The sequence below is a fragment of the Parasteatoda tepidariorum genome, chromosome 7 (genome assembly GCF_982258835.1).
Source record: "Parasteatoda tepidariorum strain Cologne lab strain chromosome 7, Ptep-v5.0, whole genome shotgun sequence".
NCBI classification, from domain to species: Eukaryota; Metazoa; Arthropoda; class Arachnida; order Araneae; family Theridiidae; genus Parasteatoda; species Parasteatoda tepidariorum.
In genome coordinates, this window is record NC_141761.1 from 44693651 (window position 1) to 44708556 (window position 14906).

The 14906-nt window shown below is 25.4% G+C and overlaps 1 protein-coding gene across 2 annotated transcripts in view; it reads left to right on the plus strand.

Moving 5' to 3' along the window:
• Nucleotides 1-1006: 1006 nt before the first annotated feature.
• The window catches only part of Pu (GTP cyclohydrolase punch), a 46224-nt gene continuing 32324 nt past the window's right edge, over nt 1007-14906 (plus strand). The window contains exon 1 of one of the 2 annotated variants that reach the window (XM_016055597.4): nt 1007-1452. In XM_016055597.4, coding sequence (XP_015911083.1) covers nt 1173-1452 — 280 coding nt within the window. In that variant the 5' untranslated portion in view covers nt 1007-1172. The remainder of the gene's footprint in view (nt 1453-14906) is intronic. The other variant, XM_087167772.1, reaches the window with a different exon arrangement.

The window sequence follows — 14906 nt, forward strand, 5'->3', positions numbered from 1 at the left end:
GTTAAATCAAAAATTTTTAAATAATTCTTTTGAATTTCTAATTGAAAATAATTTAAATTAATTACTATTTATATTAATAAGCTTTTAAGGGTTCTTTTCAGACAGACTCTTTAGAAAATTTTAAATTACGAAGAACGCAATTTTTTTCATTAAGTGTTTTGACAAATTATTTCAGAGTATTATTTGTTGCATTTATTCATTGAAAAGTGCTCTATTCCTGAAGAATCTAGCTGCATATTTTTTAAATTTAAAGTTGTTTTATTTTTCAAGACTTTCTTAAAGTTATTAAAATATCTTTAAAAAAATTTTAAATAATGTCATTCTTTAAAAAGAATTTTAATTAACAGTTAAAATTTGAAACCTAGGTTTAATAAAACATGTATCTAATAATAAAATGAAGCAAAGAAAAAAACATTTTAGCACTCATTTTAAGAAAATTATTCCCTTCATTTTTCTTTCGTATTTAATATTTCATCATTAAAATATCTAATTTAACATAATGCAAAGAAAGAGTTTATCTAAGAATTTGAAAAGTTTAAAAAAAAAACAATTAAAACCTATAAAATAAAATTTTATAAAAAAAATATATTATTTCTCGAAAAAAAAAACTAGACGTTTTCTTTCTTCCAAATGTGGTTAGACGAATGTCACTTTTCGAGAATGTTGTATTCAAATCCATTGGCAAAAGATTAAAAAATGCATTTGTGTATTTGCTTAAAAAACATAATTAATAGCTGGAAAACTAATTAGTTTACTTGCAAAGTGCTGTTTAGTATTGAAGAATTTTATTATTTATTTGATCAAAATGTATGCCCAAAGTTTTTTTTTTTTTTTTATTCTTTATTTTATTTTTTCTGTTTCATATCCACGTCAGGATAATAAACTAAACATGTCCCTGAAATTTTAAAGTTAGTTCTCAGTTCCACGTAAACTACTTTATATGAGAGTAAAAAATGCCTTATCATCACTAAAGCATGGTTCGATATTTTGCAACAAAACGATAAATAGAGAACATGAGGAAATGTCGTTTTCAGCTTTTTGAAATCGTTTGCCGCAAGCTCTTGTATTATTTTGTTACTTTTCAAAGAAGGCAACAAGTAATCAAAGTTGCATCTGCGCCACCTGGCGATTAAATAACTGCTTTCCGTTTCTCCCTTTCCATCTTCACTAAAATGTCGGAGATGCAAACTGTTGCACGTTCTTCTAAAAGTGGAGAATCGCGTCTAATAAATGGGCACAGAGCAAAAAAATTGCAAAATTTTGTTTCGTATGATCGCGATTTAAACCCGGAAGAGCCCGACTCCGAAAAAGTGGTTCATCTCACAAATGTTTATAGAAATCTTTTAACGGGCATTGATGAAGATATCAGTCGGCAAGGTTTATTGAAAACGCCTGAAAGAGCCGCAAAAGCTTTTCTTTTTTTCACGAAGGGCTATAATCAAACACTTCAAGGTAAGTAAATAAATTTTTTTCATTAGCGTGTTAATTTTTACTGAATTGAAATTCTACATACTGAAAGAAAAAAAGTAAACTAATTTATTTAAGGAATTGAAATAAATCCCTTAAGAAGTACTTTATTTTATGTTAAACTTCTTTTTTAATTCTTATATGTTTGCAAACAAGTAACAAATGCATAACGAAAAATCTTAAAAAGTATAATGATAATTTTAAAAATAATTTTTAAAAAAAGAATTTTTGTTAGATTTTTATCGAAGATATTTATTCCAACATATTTTTGATGTGTTGGAAGAAAGGATATTAATATTTTTAATCGTTTAATGCGTACATAAAACTATAAAAAAATATCAAAATTCATTAAAAAAATTTTTGCCTAAAATGTAATAAGAGACCCCATGTTAAAGTATAAGCAAAATTTAACTCACCTTTACAGGGAATTGTAAAAATTAATTTTTAAATTTTTCAAAATACACAAATTAATAATGAATTTTTTTTTTACTTAAACAAAAGAAATCTTTGTTTCTAATTTCATTAATATGCTAGCTGAATATAAGCTATTCGTACGGGCAAAAAAAATCATTACATCAGTATTGAATTAAACTAAGAAATCGTGCACAAAACTGAAAGACATATACCAAACACAATTTAGAAAGCTGAAATTATTCCAATGTTTTTAATATTATACTTTGTCCGTCCTGGTAGATTTACGTTGTTAGATTAAGCAAAGCACTTTTTTAACAGTTTATCCCATCAAAGTACAAATTATCTGCATTCATTTGGCATGATGTTGTTACTCTAGGGCAACTCGTGAATTTACCACAATCAAGCCATTTCCACCGGTATGTAACTCTTTCAAGGGACCGTAAAAAAAACTTCTTTTCTCAGTAACTATATTAAAGCTTCCCAGTATAGATGCAGTTTCAATAGGTACCAAATGTAAAAGCTTCTTTTCTCAATAACTATATTAAAGCTTCCCAGTATAGATGCAGTTTCAACAGGTACCAAATGTAAAAACTTCTTTTAAGTTCCCCAATATAGATACAGTTTCAATAGGTACCAAATGTAAAAACTTCTTTTCTCAATAACTATATTAAAGCTTCCCAGTATAGATGCAGTTTCAATAGGTACCAAATGTAAAAACTTCTTTTCTCAATAACTATATTAAAGATTCCCAATATAGATGCAGTTTCAATAGGTTCCAAATATAAAAACTTCTTTTCTCAATAACTATATTAAAGCTTCCCAGTATAGATGCAGTTTCAATAGGTACCAAATGTAAAAGCTTCTTTTCTCAATAACTATATTAAAGCTTCCCAGTATAGATGCAGTTTCAACAGGTACCAAATGTAAAAACTTCTTTTCTCAATAACTATATTAAAGCTTCCCAATATAGATACAGTTTCAATAGGTACCAAATGTAAAAACTTCTTTTCTCAATAACTATATTAAAGCTTCCCAGTATAGATGCAGTTTCAATAGGTTCCAAATATAAAAACTTCTTTTCTCAATAACTATATTAAAGCTTCCCAGTATAGGTGCAGTTTCAATAGGTACCAAATGTAAAAACTTCTTTTCTCAATAACTATATTAAAGCTTCCCAGTATAGATGCAGTTTCAATAGGTACCAAATGTAAAAACTTCTTTTAAGTTTCCCAATATAGATGCAGTTTCAATAGGTACCAAAAGTAAAAACTTCTTTTCTCAATAACTATATTAAAGATTCCCAATATAGATGCAGTTTCAATAGGTTCCAAATATAAAAACTTCTTTTCTCAATAACTATATTAAAGCTTCCCAGTATAGGTGCAGTTTCAATAGGTACCAAATGTAAAAACTTCTTTTCTCAATAACTATATTAAAGCTTCCCAATATAGATGCAGTTTCAATAGGTTCCAAATGTAAAAACTTCTTTTCTCAATAACTATATTAAAGCTTCCCAATATAGATGCAGTTTCAATAGGTACCAAATGTAAAAACTTCTTTTCTCAATAACTATATTAAAACTTCCCAGTATAGATGCAGTTTCAATAGGTACCAAATGTAAAAACTTCTTTTAAGTTTCCCAATATAGATGCAGTTTCAATAGGTACCAAAAGTAAAAACTTCTTTTCTCAATAACTATATTAAAGCTTCCCAGTATAGATGCAGTTTCAATAGGTTCCAAATGTAAAAATATAGGTACAATGTATTATATTAGTAAATTTCATACCTATTAAAACTGCATCTATACTGGGAAGCTTTAATATAGTTATTCAGAAAAGAAGTTTGTACATATGGTACCTATTGAAACTGCATCAATTACAGTAATACCAGTGGTGCCTTTTACCAAAACTAAGAAAGCATTAGCGTCATTAATAGTATGGAGATTTTTTACGTTTCTCCGCAACGAATTAGAATTATGTCTGTAATGTAATTATGTATGTAAATTGCTTTCTAGCACAAAACTTATTTATTATTTCAGTTAGTACCAATCACCCCAAAAAAAATTACTTATAATTGGCGTCAATAATAGTTTGACGATTTTTTACCTTTCTCTTAAATGACTTAATGCCATTTCTCCATTAATTTTGCTTTTTAGTACATAGATTCTTTTTTACTTCGTAGCTATTGCAAAAACTAATTATTAAGTATTACTGACGTTAATAATGGTATGGTGATTTTTCACGGTCCCCCTATACAAATAAGTGCATTCTCTCCATTAACTTTGCTTTTTAGTGCATATTTCTTTTAATTTAAATTAGAACTTTTTACCAAAATTAATTAGACGTATTTGTCGTGAGTAATAGCATGGAAATTTTTTACGCTTTTCCTAAATCACTTGTACCATTTCTCCATTAATTTTCCTTTTTAATTCAGAGATTTTTTTCTTAATTTCAAATAGTAGATATTACTGAAATTAATCAATCATCATTGGTGTCAATAATCGTAAAAAAATTGCTTACATTTCCTCTAAACTAATCGGTAGTATTTATTTTTTAATTTTGATTTTCAGTACATAAGTTATTTATTTTGATTTCAAAAACTATTAGCTTTAAATTATCTAGTTTAAGTAACCATTTTAAAGCTCGGCTATAAAAAATAAAAACGTAGTTTCATATAACTTTAAGAAGGCTAATTTAGAGACGTAGTCTATTTACGTTACGAACGTTCACGTTAATCACTGAGTATATCTGACATGACAAATAAAGAATAATTTGATACTAAACAACGAGCAAAAAACTTCTTTTTTTTATTAATGAGAGCTATAAGCTAGCAAATACCACTGTTGTAATTAAAATATCTGGAAAAAATCGTCTGCAGTTTAGTTTATATGAATGTCGAGTTCTAAACCGATTAGAAAATTCCGTTTCTTAGATCATTCAACGATCAAACAGAAATTTTTGATAGATTTTTAGGATCGGGGTTTAAAATTGTCCCTTTCATCCACTGTCCAATTTCCAGAAAGCTTACACAAACAGTATTAGAGATATAAGAGATACTGACATACAGACAAACTTTTCATTTTATTATTATAGAAGATAATATAATTTATTAGTGGCACACTTTAAGAAAACGGTTTTATATGGCACAAATTTACAGAAACTTTTAGCTAAATTTGTTTTTCCTTTAATGGTTCTAATTGTAATTTTACACGGAATTACATTTATTTTAAGGGGTGTAAACAGTTTTATTGAAATAAATTGTGTAAGCCAATTTTAACACAGTTTTACGGAAAATTTAAAGGCAATGTTAGTTTATACTTGTACAATACTTTTTATGTGTAAATTGTTTTTTATTGAATGTTGGGTAGAAAAGACTAATTATAAATAATCCTATTATCATAAGCTCTATTATTCTGCAAATGCTATAATGAGCTTTACTCCTTTTTTGCCTTGTTTTTTTTCCAGTGTCTAGTATAGTAATCATCTACCATCTTTTAATTTCGCCGCTTTGAGTACGCAATCATTGTATCGGCTTGGCGCAGTATTACCGGATCCGGCAGATTAAACTATTAAACTATACATTCAGTCAGTCTAATTTTATTTTTTTATTTATTTAGTTTTTAAAAAAACTAGAGTGTAAAGACCTTTCAATTAATCGTCAATTTGTAATATAGAATTTTCATATAGTAAAAATTTAATATCAAAAAATAATTATGATTTTATTTTTCATTTTTATTCTTTATATCACGTTATATATTAAAAGCTGAGACTGTAAGATTGTCATGACTGTATTCTCAGGGCAAGCAACATCCATCATGGCGATTTTTTTTCTTTGGTTAAACGAAATCTGAAAATGGCTAATAATATTCTTTTTGCATTTTTTTTCCTTTTTTGGTTTACATTAGTTTAACAACATTAGTTTAAATAACACTCTTTGATTCTCGCTGTGGTGCTATTCAACTCTAAACTCACTTTTATTTGACTTTCTATCTCATTATTTTATTTTATTTATATATATACAAAATTAATGAATTTACTTAAATAATAACAAATTTAAATTCATTTATTGGATTTTCGGCGTATTATTTCAAAAGTCTTCACTAAAAGGAGAGAGAAAATTTTAACCAGTGAGTATAAGCACAAACATATTGTTCATTTTGAATCAATTGAAAAATAATACTAATTTAAAATAGAAAGATTGTTTGATACAACGAATCGTTATTCCCTAAGCTAAGAAATAATTGAAAAATATAGTTTATATTATTTTAATATAAAATATAGTTACTGATAAACAGTGAAAAGTGACATGTAACAAAAGTGAAACTTTTACATATTGAATTATATTGAAAAAATATTGTAAATAATTATATTATGTTGGAAATAATTAAAAGGAACGTTAGAAATCTAGTTTGTATTATTTCTACTTTTTTGCGAAGTATGCTCATAAACTGTGAAAAGTAAACGATATATTATAGCTAAATTGCAACAAAAACATTATATTTGTAGTTATAAAACTGCATAATATAAAATTTTTGAATTATTTCAATGAAATGTAATTCGCGTTTGATTTTAATAAAGGAAAAAAGATTGTAGTATTTAATAGACAAAAAAATAAGGAATTGATTCATTTTTCTGTCTTTTTATTATTATAATTATTTTTACTTCATTATTAATTATTTGCTTTATTTAACTTTCAAAAAATTCTTTTATATACCAAATTCTAAATCTTCACTTATAAAAAAACTCGTCTTTAAAACTAACTATAACACTATTTCACTAAAAGAAGAACACTATTTCACTAACTATAACACTATTTCAATAACAATCTTTTCATAACATAAAAAAATGTTAATTAATTACTTGGACCTTATTTTCCTCATTAGAACAGAAACTAATATTTTTAAATAATATTGCTTTCAATGGTTTACAAAAATCAATGCAGTTATGTAACAGCAAGTAAGTCACGTTTTTACATAAAAATGACGTAAACAAATCTACCCACTTACGTAAATCACGTGCAATTTTGCTGAAAAATAAAAAAATTTCCCTGAACGTTCTACGCCTCTTGACACTGTCTTTTCTTCACATTTAATTTAATGTTGAAAAATTTCCTATAGTAAGGAAGAAAAAATGCTGATTTTCATATAAAATGAGTGGGTACGTCCAACACTTCTATATACAAACAGCAGATATCAAAATTTTACATACAAAAAATTTATATGATGTTTACAGAAAAAAGTTCTTACACGGAGAAAAAAGTATGGTCAAAACTACCAAAAGATGCTAAAATTTATCGTGTTTTTGTTCTATGAGAACACCAAAAAGTTCGGTAATTTTTACCGAAGCGCTTTGGAAAAATTAACACTAAAATATAGTTCTATAATATGTTATAAAATTCTGTAAATGATGAAAAAATGGATTATTTCATCATGATACCTTAAAGCATGGCATAAAAACCATTTATTCGGTTAAATTTACTTTTCAATTTTGTAATTTTTTGCTTAGTTTGGAATAATAAGAGCTATAATTTTGGAAACCGATATTTCAGGTAAATCATTACCATATGAATGAGAAAATTACCAAGCGAATGATTTTAACAACGTGCATTCTGTTTTTATTATCAAAATTATGTTCTTTTGTTTTTACAGGAATGTCATTACCATACAGTTCGTCAATTTTACCAGAGTTTTTTCTTCTCCGTGCAGACTACAATTTGAAAATTCAAAAAATGAATTTAATAAAAAAAAAATTTTAAACGATTTCAAGTTTTATTATATTGAAACTTTAATTCTGTCGACATTCGTAATTATTCTTTCATTCAACTTGAGTCAATTCTGAAATATGAATCAATTATGATCGATTTGTGTCAATTTTGACAAAAGATTTGCATTGAAATGTGCAAGAAACTTTTTTTTTTCAATGAATTAGTATCAGAAGATTAAACAATCTCTTATTTGCTATCGATTCATTTAGAATTAGTAAAACTATCTTCAAAAAACCATTCAAGTGAAAATTACTTGTTATTTACGTTATTTTTGTATAATTTACGATAAATAAGCTTAGTACTGGATTTTTATCTGAAAATACCATAAACATAATCGATGCGTTTCTACTTTTTGAAAACTAAAAATATATTTCGCATTAAATTTTTTGATTTCTTTTATATTTTTTCCCTTTATTTAATGTTTTCCTCCTCACTTTGGGTAAAAATAACTCCCAGCTTTGTTTTTTCCTCATAACAAAATCCTATATTTTTTACTCAATATAAATTTAAAAACAATATTAAAATTCAATGTTCTCAATATTTTAAATTACATTGTTTACTTTAAAAGTTTCTTATAGATAGCATTTCTAGTTTCTTTTTTTTTCATAAATTATACACACAGAAAATTTAGAATTGAAAATCAGTCGTTTGTCATTGAATTTTTACCCGCCCCATCCCTTTAAATTCCTAGTAAAAAAATCATTTTCAAAATAAAAATAATTTCAATTCTTTTAGTTTTATTATATATTTATATTAATAGTTTTTTTACCATAAATTAAAGTTCAATAACAAAATAATGCCTTTTTTACTGGAGTCCGTTTTTTTCAACCAAAACTAACGGAAACTTTCCAGATCGTTCAGAAATGATATTGATCTGAACTACCTTTTTTTATAATCTACGCAAATGCTAAAATGCTTGGAACAGTGAAAACTTTCCACAATACGCTCAGAGACATTGTTTTTTTTCCAAAAATATCGAAGAAGTTTATTTAAAACCAAATTCCAGTTGTGATACTCTTTACAAACTTTATAAAAATGATTTTAGGTGGTTTTGATATTAAACGATCGATATTACTTATGTTAATATTAACAATTTCAACATTTTGCAATTCACGAAAACTAATGACCCTATTTTAGCTTGAAAATTCTTTTTCCTGCATTACATGATAAACATCAAAGACAATTTTTTAATTCTCTGAAATATACAACGTATAACCTTTCTTAATCTCACTGCAATCAGTCGGTAATAGCTATTCCAAAAATATCAGTGCAGGTTTGCTTTGTCATGAAAACTAAACATTCTTCCACATTTAAACCCAATTTAAACATTTTGAACTCATTTATTTCACTTTCTGAGTACTGCTGAATAATATTATCATTATTCACTATTGCTGAATAATATTATCATTATTCATTATTTCTGAATAATATGTATTATCATTATTCGATTTTTCAGCATATTTTGTTCTAATTTTATCGTAGAACAATAATGGAAGAGGAATTAGATAACGTGAAATAAGATTATAGCTTATCATGTATTTACCATAACTCACGTGGCATGATTCATTGACTTCAGTGGTCTTACATAACCTCTAACTGGGCAATACAAATATTTTATAACTATTAAAAACTAAACAAAGCATACTTTTAATGCCTAGTAATACACTGCATGATTCAATAAATAATATAATACTACATAAGAGTGTGCACATATTTAATAGAAGAAATCCTTTTCCAACCAACTTCACGCATAAGTGACTCTCTGATTTAATTCCTTCAAATAATTTAAGGCAAAATTGTTTCATTAGTAATCAACTATTAATTTATCCCAATTTGTAACATATTAATTTATAAAGGGTATATAATAGGATTTGAAATCAGGGTGCTGATTATTTCAAAGATAAATGGTAAATAAAATAAGAAAACATATTTGTTTACTCACAAATTTACTATAATTTTCTTTTAAAATAGTATGCATTACTGCATAAAAAAGTCACAGTGATCGAAAGGTTTCCCATATCATTAAAATATAAGAAATATTTTTTTGAATAAAACAAGTTATGTTCCCATGATGTTAAAATTTTTAAAAATTATTCTTAATAATAAAACAAATTGTGATGTTGATTCCTCACGATGTTGAAATTTAGAAAGTATATATTTTATTTTTATGAAATTAGTTTCTTTCCCATATGATAAATGTATAAAAAATGAGTTTTTAAATAAAATAAGTTGTTGGCTCATAATTTTGAAACAGAAAATATATTTTTACTTAAATCAGTATTTAGAAATTAGAAACATTATAACTGCAGATAAAATTTATTGAAAATCAAAAAGTATTTTAATTAATCTAATTTTATTAAAACGAATTTTGTGTAAAAAAATATTTCAATTTTTTGAACAAACGATCCTAATAAATGCAGCATTTTCTAACTTTCAACTTTCTAATTTTAAATAAGCATGATATAATACTCATTTTTTTCCAAACACATAAATGAAAACTCAACGAATTTTAAATCGCTGTAAAAGGTGAAAGGTAACCTTTTAGAAAAATATAATATTTTCATTTATCAAAATTTAAATACCTTAAAGAAATCAGATTAAATCAGTTTCTATTCTAAACATTTCAATTTTATTTTTGAAAATTCAGTTTAAAGCTTTACAGGTATCTAAAGTACTACAGATATTATGCCTTTAAATATTTTATTCAAAACTTTGTAAGTTTTATTTTTTGATACTAAAATTATTCTAATTGTATTTTTCTATTTAATTCTAAAGTTTTTTATAGAAACATTTTAACGATTTTCAACACCCAATGTTTCTTCTCTTCTTTAATTTTATTACAGAAAAAAGGAAAGAGCGGTATGTATATTGATTAAATAAAAATACGCATAAAAGAAAACGATATTTGAAGTAGAAAGTTAAAAAAAAAAAATTCGATAAAAGTGACAAAAAAGCCTTAAATCACCAACCCAAAAAAATGCAACTGTTTTCGGAGTTCACTTCCGATTGCTTAACTCACTCATAGAATAAAAATTTTATAAATTGTATAAAATTCGAAACATCTAATGGATTGATTTCAATGCATTTACTTTAGTAAAATATATTACAGCAAAAACGTGATATAAAATTTAAGATTCATATTATTAAGATGAACACAAAACTACAATATATTACATTGACTAAACTTCATTGGTAATTATTATTAATAACCTGTAAATGTAATAAACTCTGATAGATTACTCCATATAAACCAGCTTACTTGGTTATTAATAATAATAACCACTAACAGATTAATTACATTTGCGGGAAATGTCATTTGAAACTAATAGTTCATAGAATTCCCCTACATAATATACAATTATAAATTTCAGTGTTCAACTTAAGTACTTTAAACTAGTATGAACTTGAAAAAATGCATAAAAAACAAGGAAAAGAGTGAGAAAATGAAAAGAAAACCTTAGTAAATAAGTAGGTGAAATCGAAGATAGTATACCAGGATTAAAAAAATTATGTTGAATTAACGAGCAACGTACATTTGGTTGATCTCTGTTGATAAAATCAATTTCTTTCTAGTATTAATAATTTATCATCGCTGTATTATTTTATCTCACTCATTCTAAAATACAGTTCTAAATTATTATGTTACCTGCGTAAATAAATAAACGTAATTAAAACAAAAATCTAAAAAAGTTTGTTCTTGTAAGCTATTCGCCTTTAACATTTCATTTTAACACAACTTATAGCTGAATTTTTTTTTTTTTTTTTTTTTTTTTTTTTTTGTTATCAACGCGAGAATTCACATTGTTTTGTTTTTTGTGGAATATATACATTATTGTTTCGTATAATACAGATTGTATCCCCATTATTCTACCGTTCTAAGAATTAAAGGTATATATACTGCTTAGTTAGAAATACTACCCTCTTTCGTAGAAGGCAGTATAATTTGACAAAATTTGATTTTAATACAATAGACAATACAGAGACATAATTTGATTTGCTGTAAACAAAATTGAAATTAATTATTTTTTAATTCCTTTATTTTCAGGGTAATATTAACTTAATTATGGGTTGGTGAAATTAAATCTCCTTTCCAAAGAAACTAAATCTCAAAAAAGGAAATACTTATTCCAGATATTATTAAGCTTAAAGTTTCTGAGTAGCCTAAATGCACTTTCATTTTGTTTATAAAATTTTGTTTTATTTTTTAGTAAAGAATTTAATTTAAAAGCTTCGCTTCTGGGGGAAAATAATTAAAATTGACTTGCAGCTATTAACTCAAATTGTTTTGAAGAAGAAAAAAAGTTAAAAGAGATTTATTTTTTAAAAAATTCAATTCATTTATTGGAGTATATTTTAAAGGCTTAAGTCCAATGAGAAATCATTTCTGAATGATTTCACATTGGACTTAAGATAATAGTATATAGATAAGTAAATAATTCATATGAAAAATTACCCATCAAATATGTATCGCAGTAGTTTTTCATATTTTTAATTTATTGAATTTTTGTAAATGTTTGCACTAAAATAAATAATTATTCTACTTCGTAAATTTTCAAGCACTAATAAGTTTTTAACCACAAAAATACGCATTTAACTGGCTAATTTTTTTGAAACCAATATGAGTGTTTTTTTAAGCACATTTAAGCTAAAGACTTGAGAATTTTTCACCATCTGTAAAATAAGAAAACCTTTTTTTAATCGTTCTATGTCAGTTTACTTTTTCAAAAAAAATATTACTTTAATTGATCAAAATACACGTTAACTGACACATTGAGAATATGTGCACATGATACAAATTACTGCTATCATAATAAAATTAATTCATTAAAAAATAATAGTATTTGTTAATGGCTTTTTGTTTATCAATTTTTGATCTTTATTAGTTTTTTAATATTTATTAATTCTTTAACGTTTATTAAGTTTTAATACTTATTAATTTTTTAAAATAATTACTTCTAAATATTAATTAATTCTTAACTAATTATTAATTTTTAATGTTTGCTAATTTTTAATATTTAATTATTTTTTAATATTTATTAAATTTTTAATGTTTGTTAACAGCTTTAATATTTTATCTAATAATGATCTAAATTGCTTTAAATTACAAGCTATAAAATTCTCTGAATTATATCGAATAACGTAAATGTAAATACCGAATTCTAAAATTTGAAACTTTCAAGCGCCAAAAACTTTGATTTAGCATGCTTTTTTTTCCTTTAAAATTCGGCACTTAAAATTATATATGCACTAAAATAAATAATTACTTTACTTAAACCTCATAAAACTCGAGAGGAAGCAGAAAAATTTAAAATTAGATATTTTATTAGGATTAGATATTTTCCCTTCTCATAAAACTTAGGCTGTATCATTTTTGACAAAAAAACAATTCCATAATGCCTAACGTGACAAATTAGCAGTTCAATTTAATTAAATTAAATTGTGTTTGCACGGGGATTAAAATGCAATCTAAAAATAAAATCATGATCCGTAAAGTTCAGCAAAAATCATTATAATTTACAAAATTCAGTACATTAAAAACGTGAAAAATTGCTTCTATACATAATAGATGGGTAATTTTTAATAAAATTATTTGCTTATATACGTGCATTCTTTCTTGAAAAACCTGCAATTATTATTAATCAGTTATAATTCCACAAATTTCCATTGTTTATAAATAAAATAAAATAATACAAAATAATAATAAACATTAAAACTAATCGCCTAAAATATACTTCGGTAACTAATTGTTATAATTTGATATAAAATAAATCTATGTAATTAGTTCAAAAATGTGACAAAGAAAGGAACAGTAGATAAAGGTTAAACTTTATACCTGTATAATCGAAAATAAAATTTAAGTATAATCCCAGGTATAAGTATAATCAAATATATTTGTATTTTCAAGATAAAAGCTACTACTCATGTTTCTCAGGTCAAGAACGAAAATATATCGAAAAAAATACAAGGTTTTTCAGAAAAAAAGTAATTTTTTTGTCTTATTTCGTAACTTATTTATAAGATGACAATAAAAATAATCACTAATGGCAAACCAACTCCTCGAACTATAAAGATTGTATCTTAATCCCTAAAATATTTACCTAAATCCTAATATAATCCCTAAAATTCAAAAATGTGACAAAAAAAGGAATAGTAGATAAAGGTTAAACTCTATACCAGTATAATCGAAAATAATATTTATGTATAATCCCAAGTATAAGTATAATCAAATATATTTGTATATTCAAGATAAAAGCTATTACTCATGTTTCTCAGGTCAAGAACGAAAATATGTCGAAAAAAATTTTTTTGTCTTATTTCGTAACTTATTTATTAGTTGACAATACTTATAATCAATCACTAATGGCAAACCATAAAGATTGTATCTTAATCCCTAAAATATTTAATGTCATTTAAAACTGAACCGCCAATTTGTGTTACAAAAATGTTTCTTTAAGGTTTAGGCTACGCTAAGAATTTTGAGAAACACTAGAATTTTTGTTTCTTTCCTTAAAAAGTGTCTTAATAGCTTAAAATGATATAGCCTGAGTTCTATGAGAAAGGAAAATACTTAAGTACTCAAATCTCAAACTTTTCCGCATACTCTCATAGCACAGTCCACAAAGTGCTTTTAGTAAGTTTCAAAGGCGTTTATCTCAAAACTAGTAACTTATCTCAAAACTCTCAAGTCGGCCGAACTCGTAATAAAGGTAAAAAAAGTCAAACAGTCAGTTGTTGCTTACAGGTCCATAAAGGTTAAGAGGATACAAATTCGAGACCGACGGCATAAAAGTGGCAATCACTCTTTGAGTCATGGATAAAAGTGGCCCATTAAGACCACTTTTACTTTCCACAATAGTTCGTACTCTCGGTTTTAAAGCTGGGTAGGCTTCAAAAGTAATGTATCGACCTTTGGAGACAGAGTCCCTGTCCCCCAATGAAAGAGTCTTACAAGACAGCATATGACAGATAATTGTATATTAACAATATGAATTTTACATTAAAAATCACTTTTTTACAAAAGTAAGTAGTATTGTTTCATTTTACAGCAAGGTTTTTTCTGTTAAAAAATTTTCTGAAGATTTTCTTTTGAAAAGCAGAATGTTTAAAAAAAAAATTTCTTAAAAAAAGCTATTTTTAAAAAATGTTAATTCATAAAAGAATTCTTATGTACTTCTGTAATTGTTTGCACTTGAGAAAAAATGCAACGTAACGTTGCAATTGACTCAACTAACTCTTCGGAAAAAAAAATTGGTAAAAAAAGC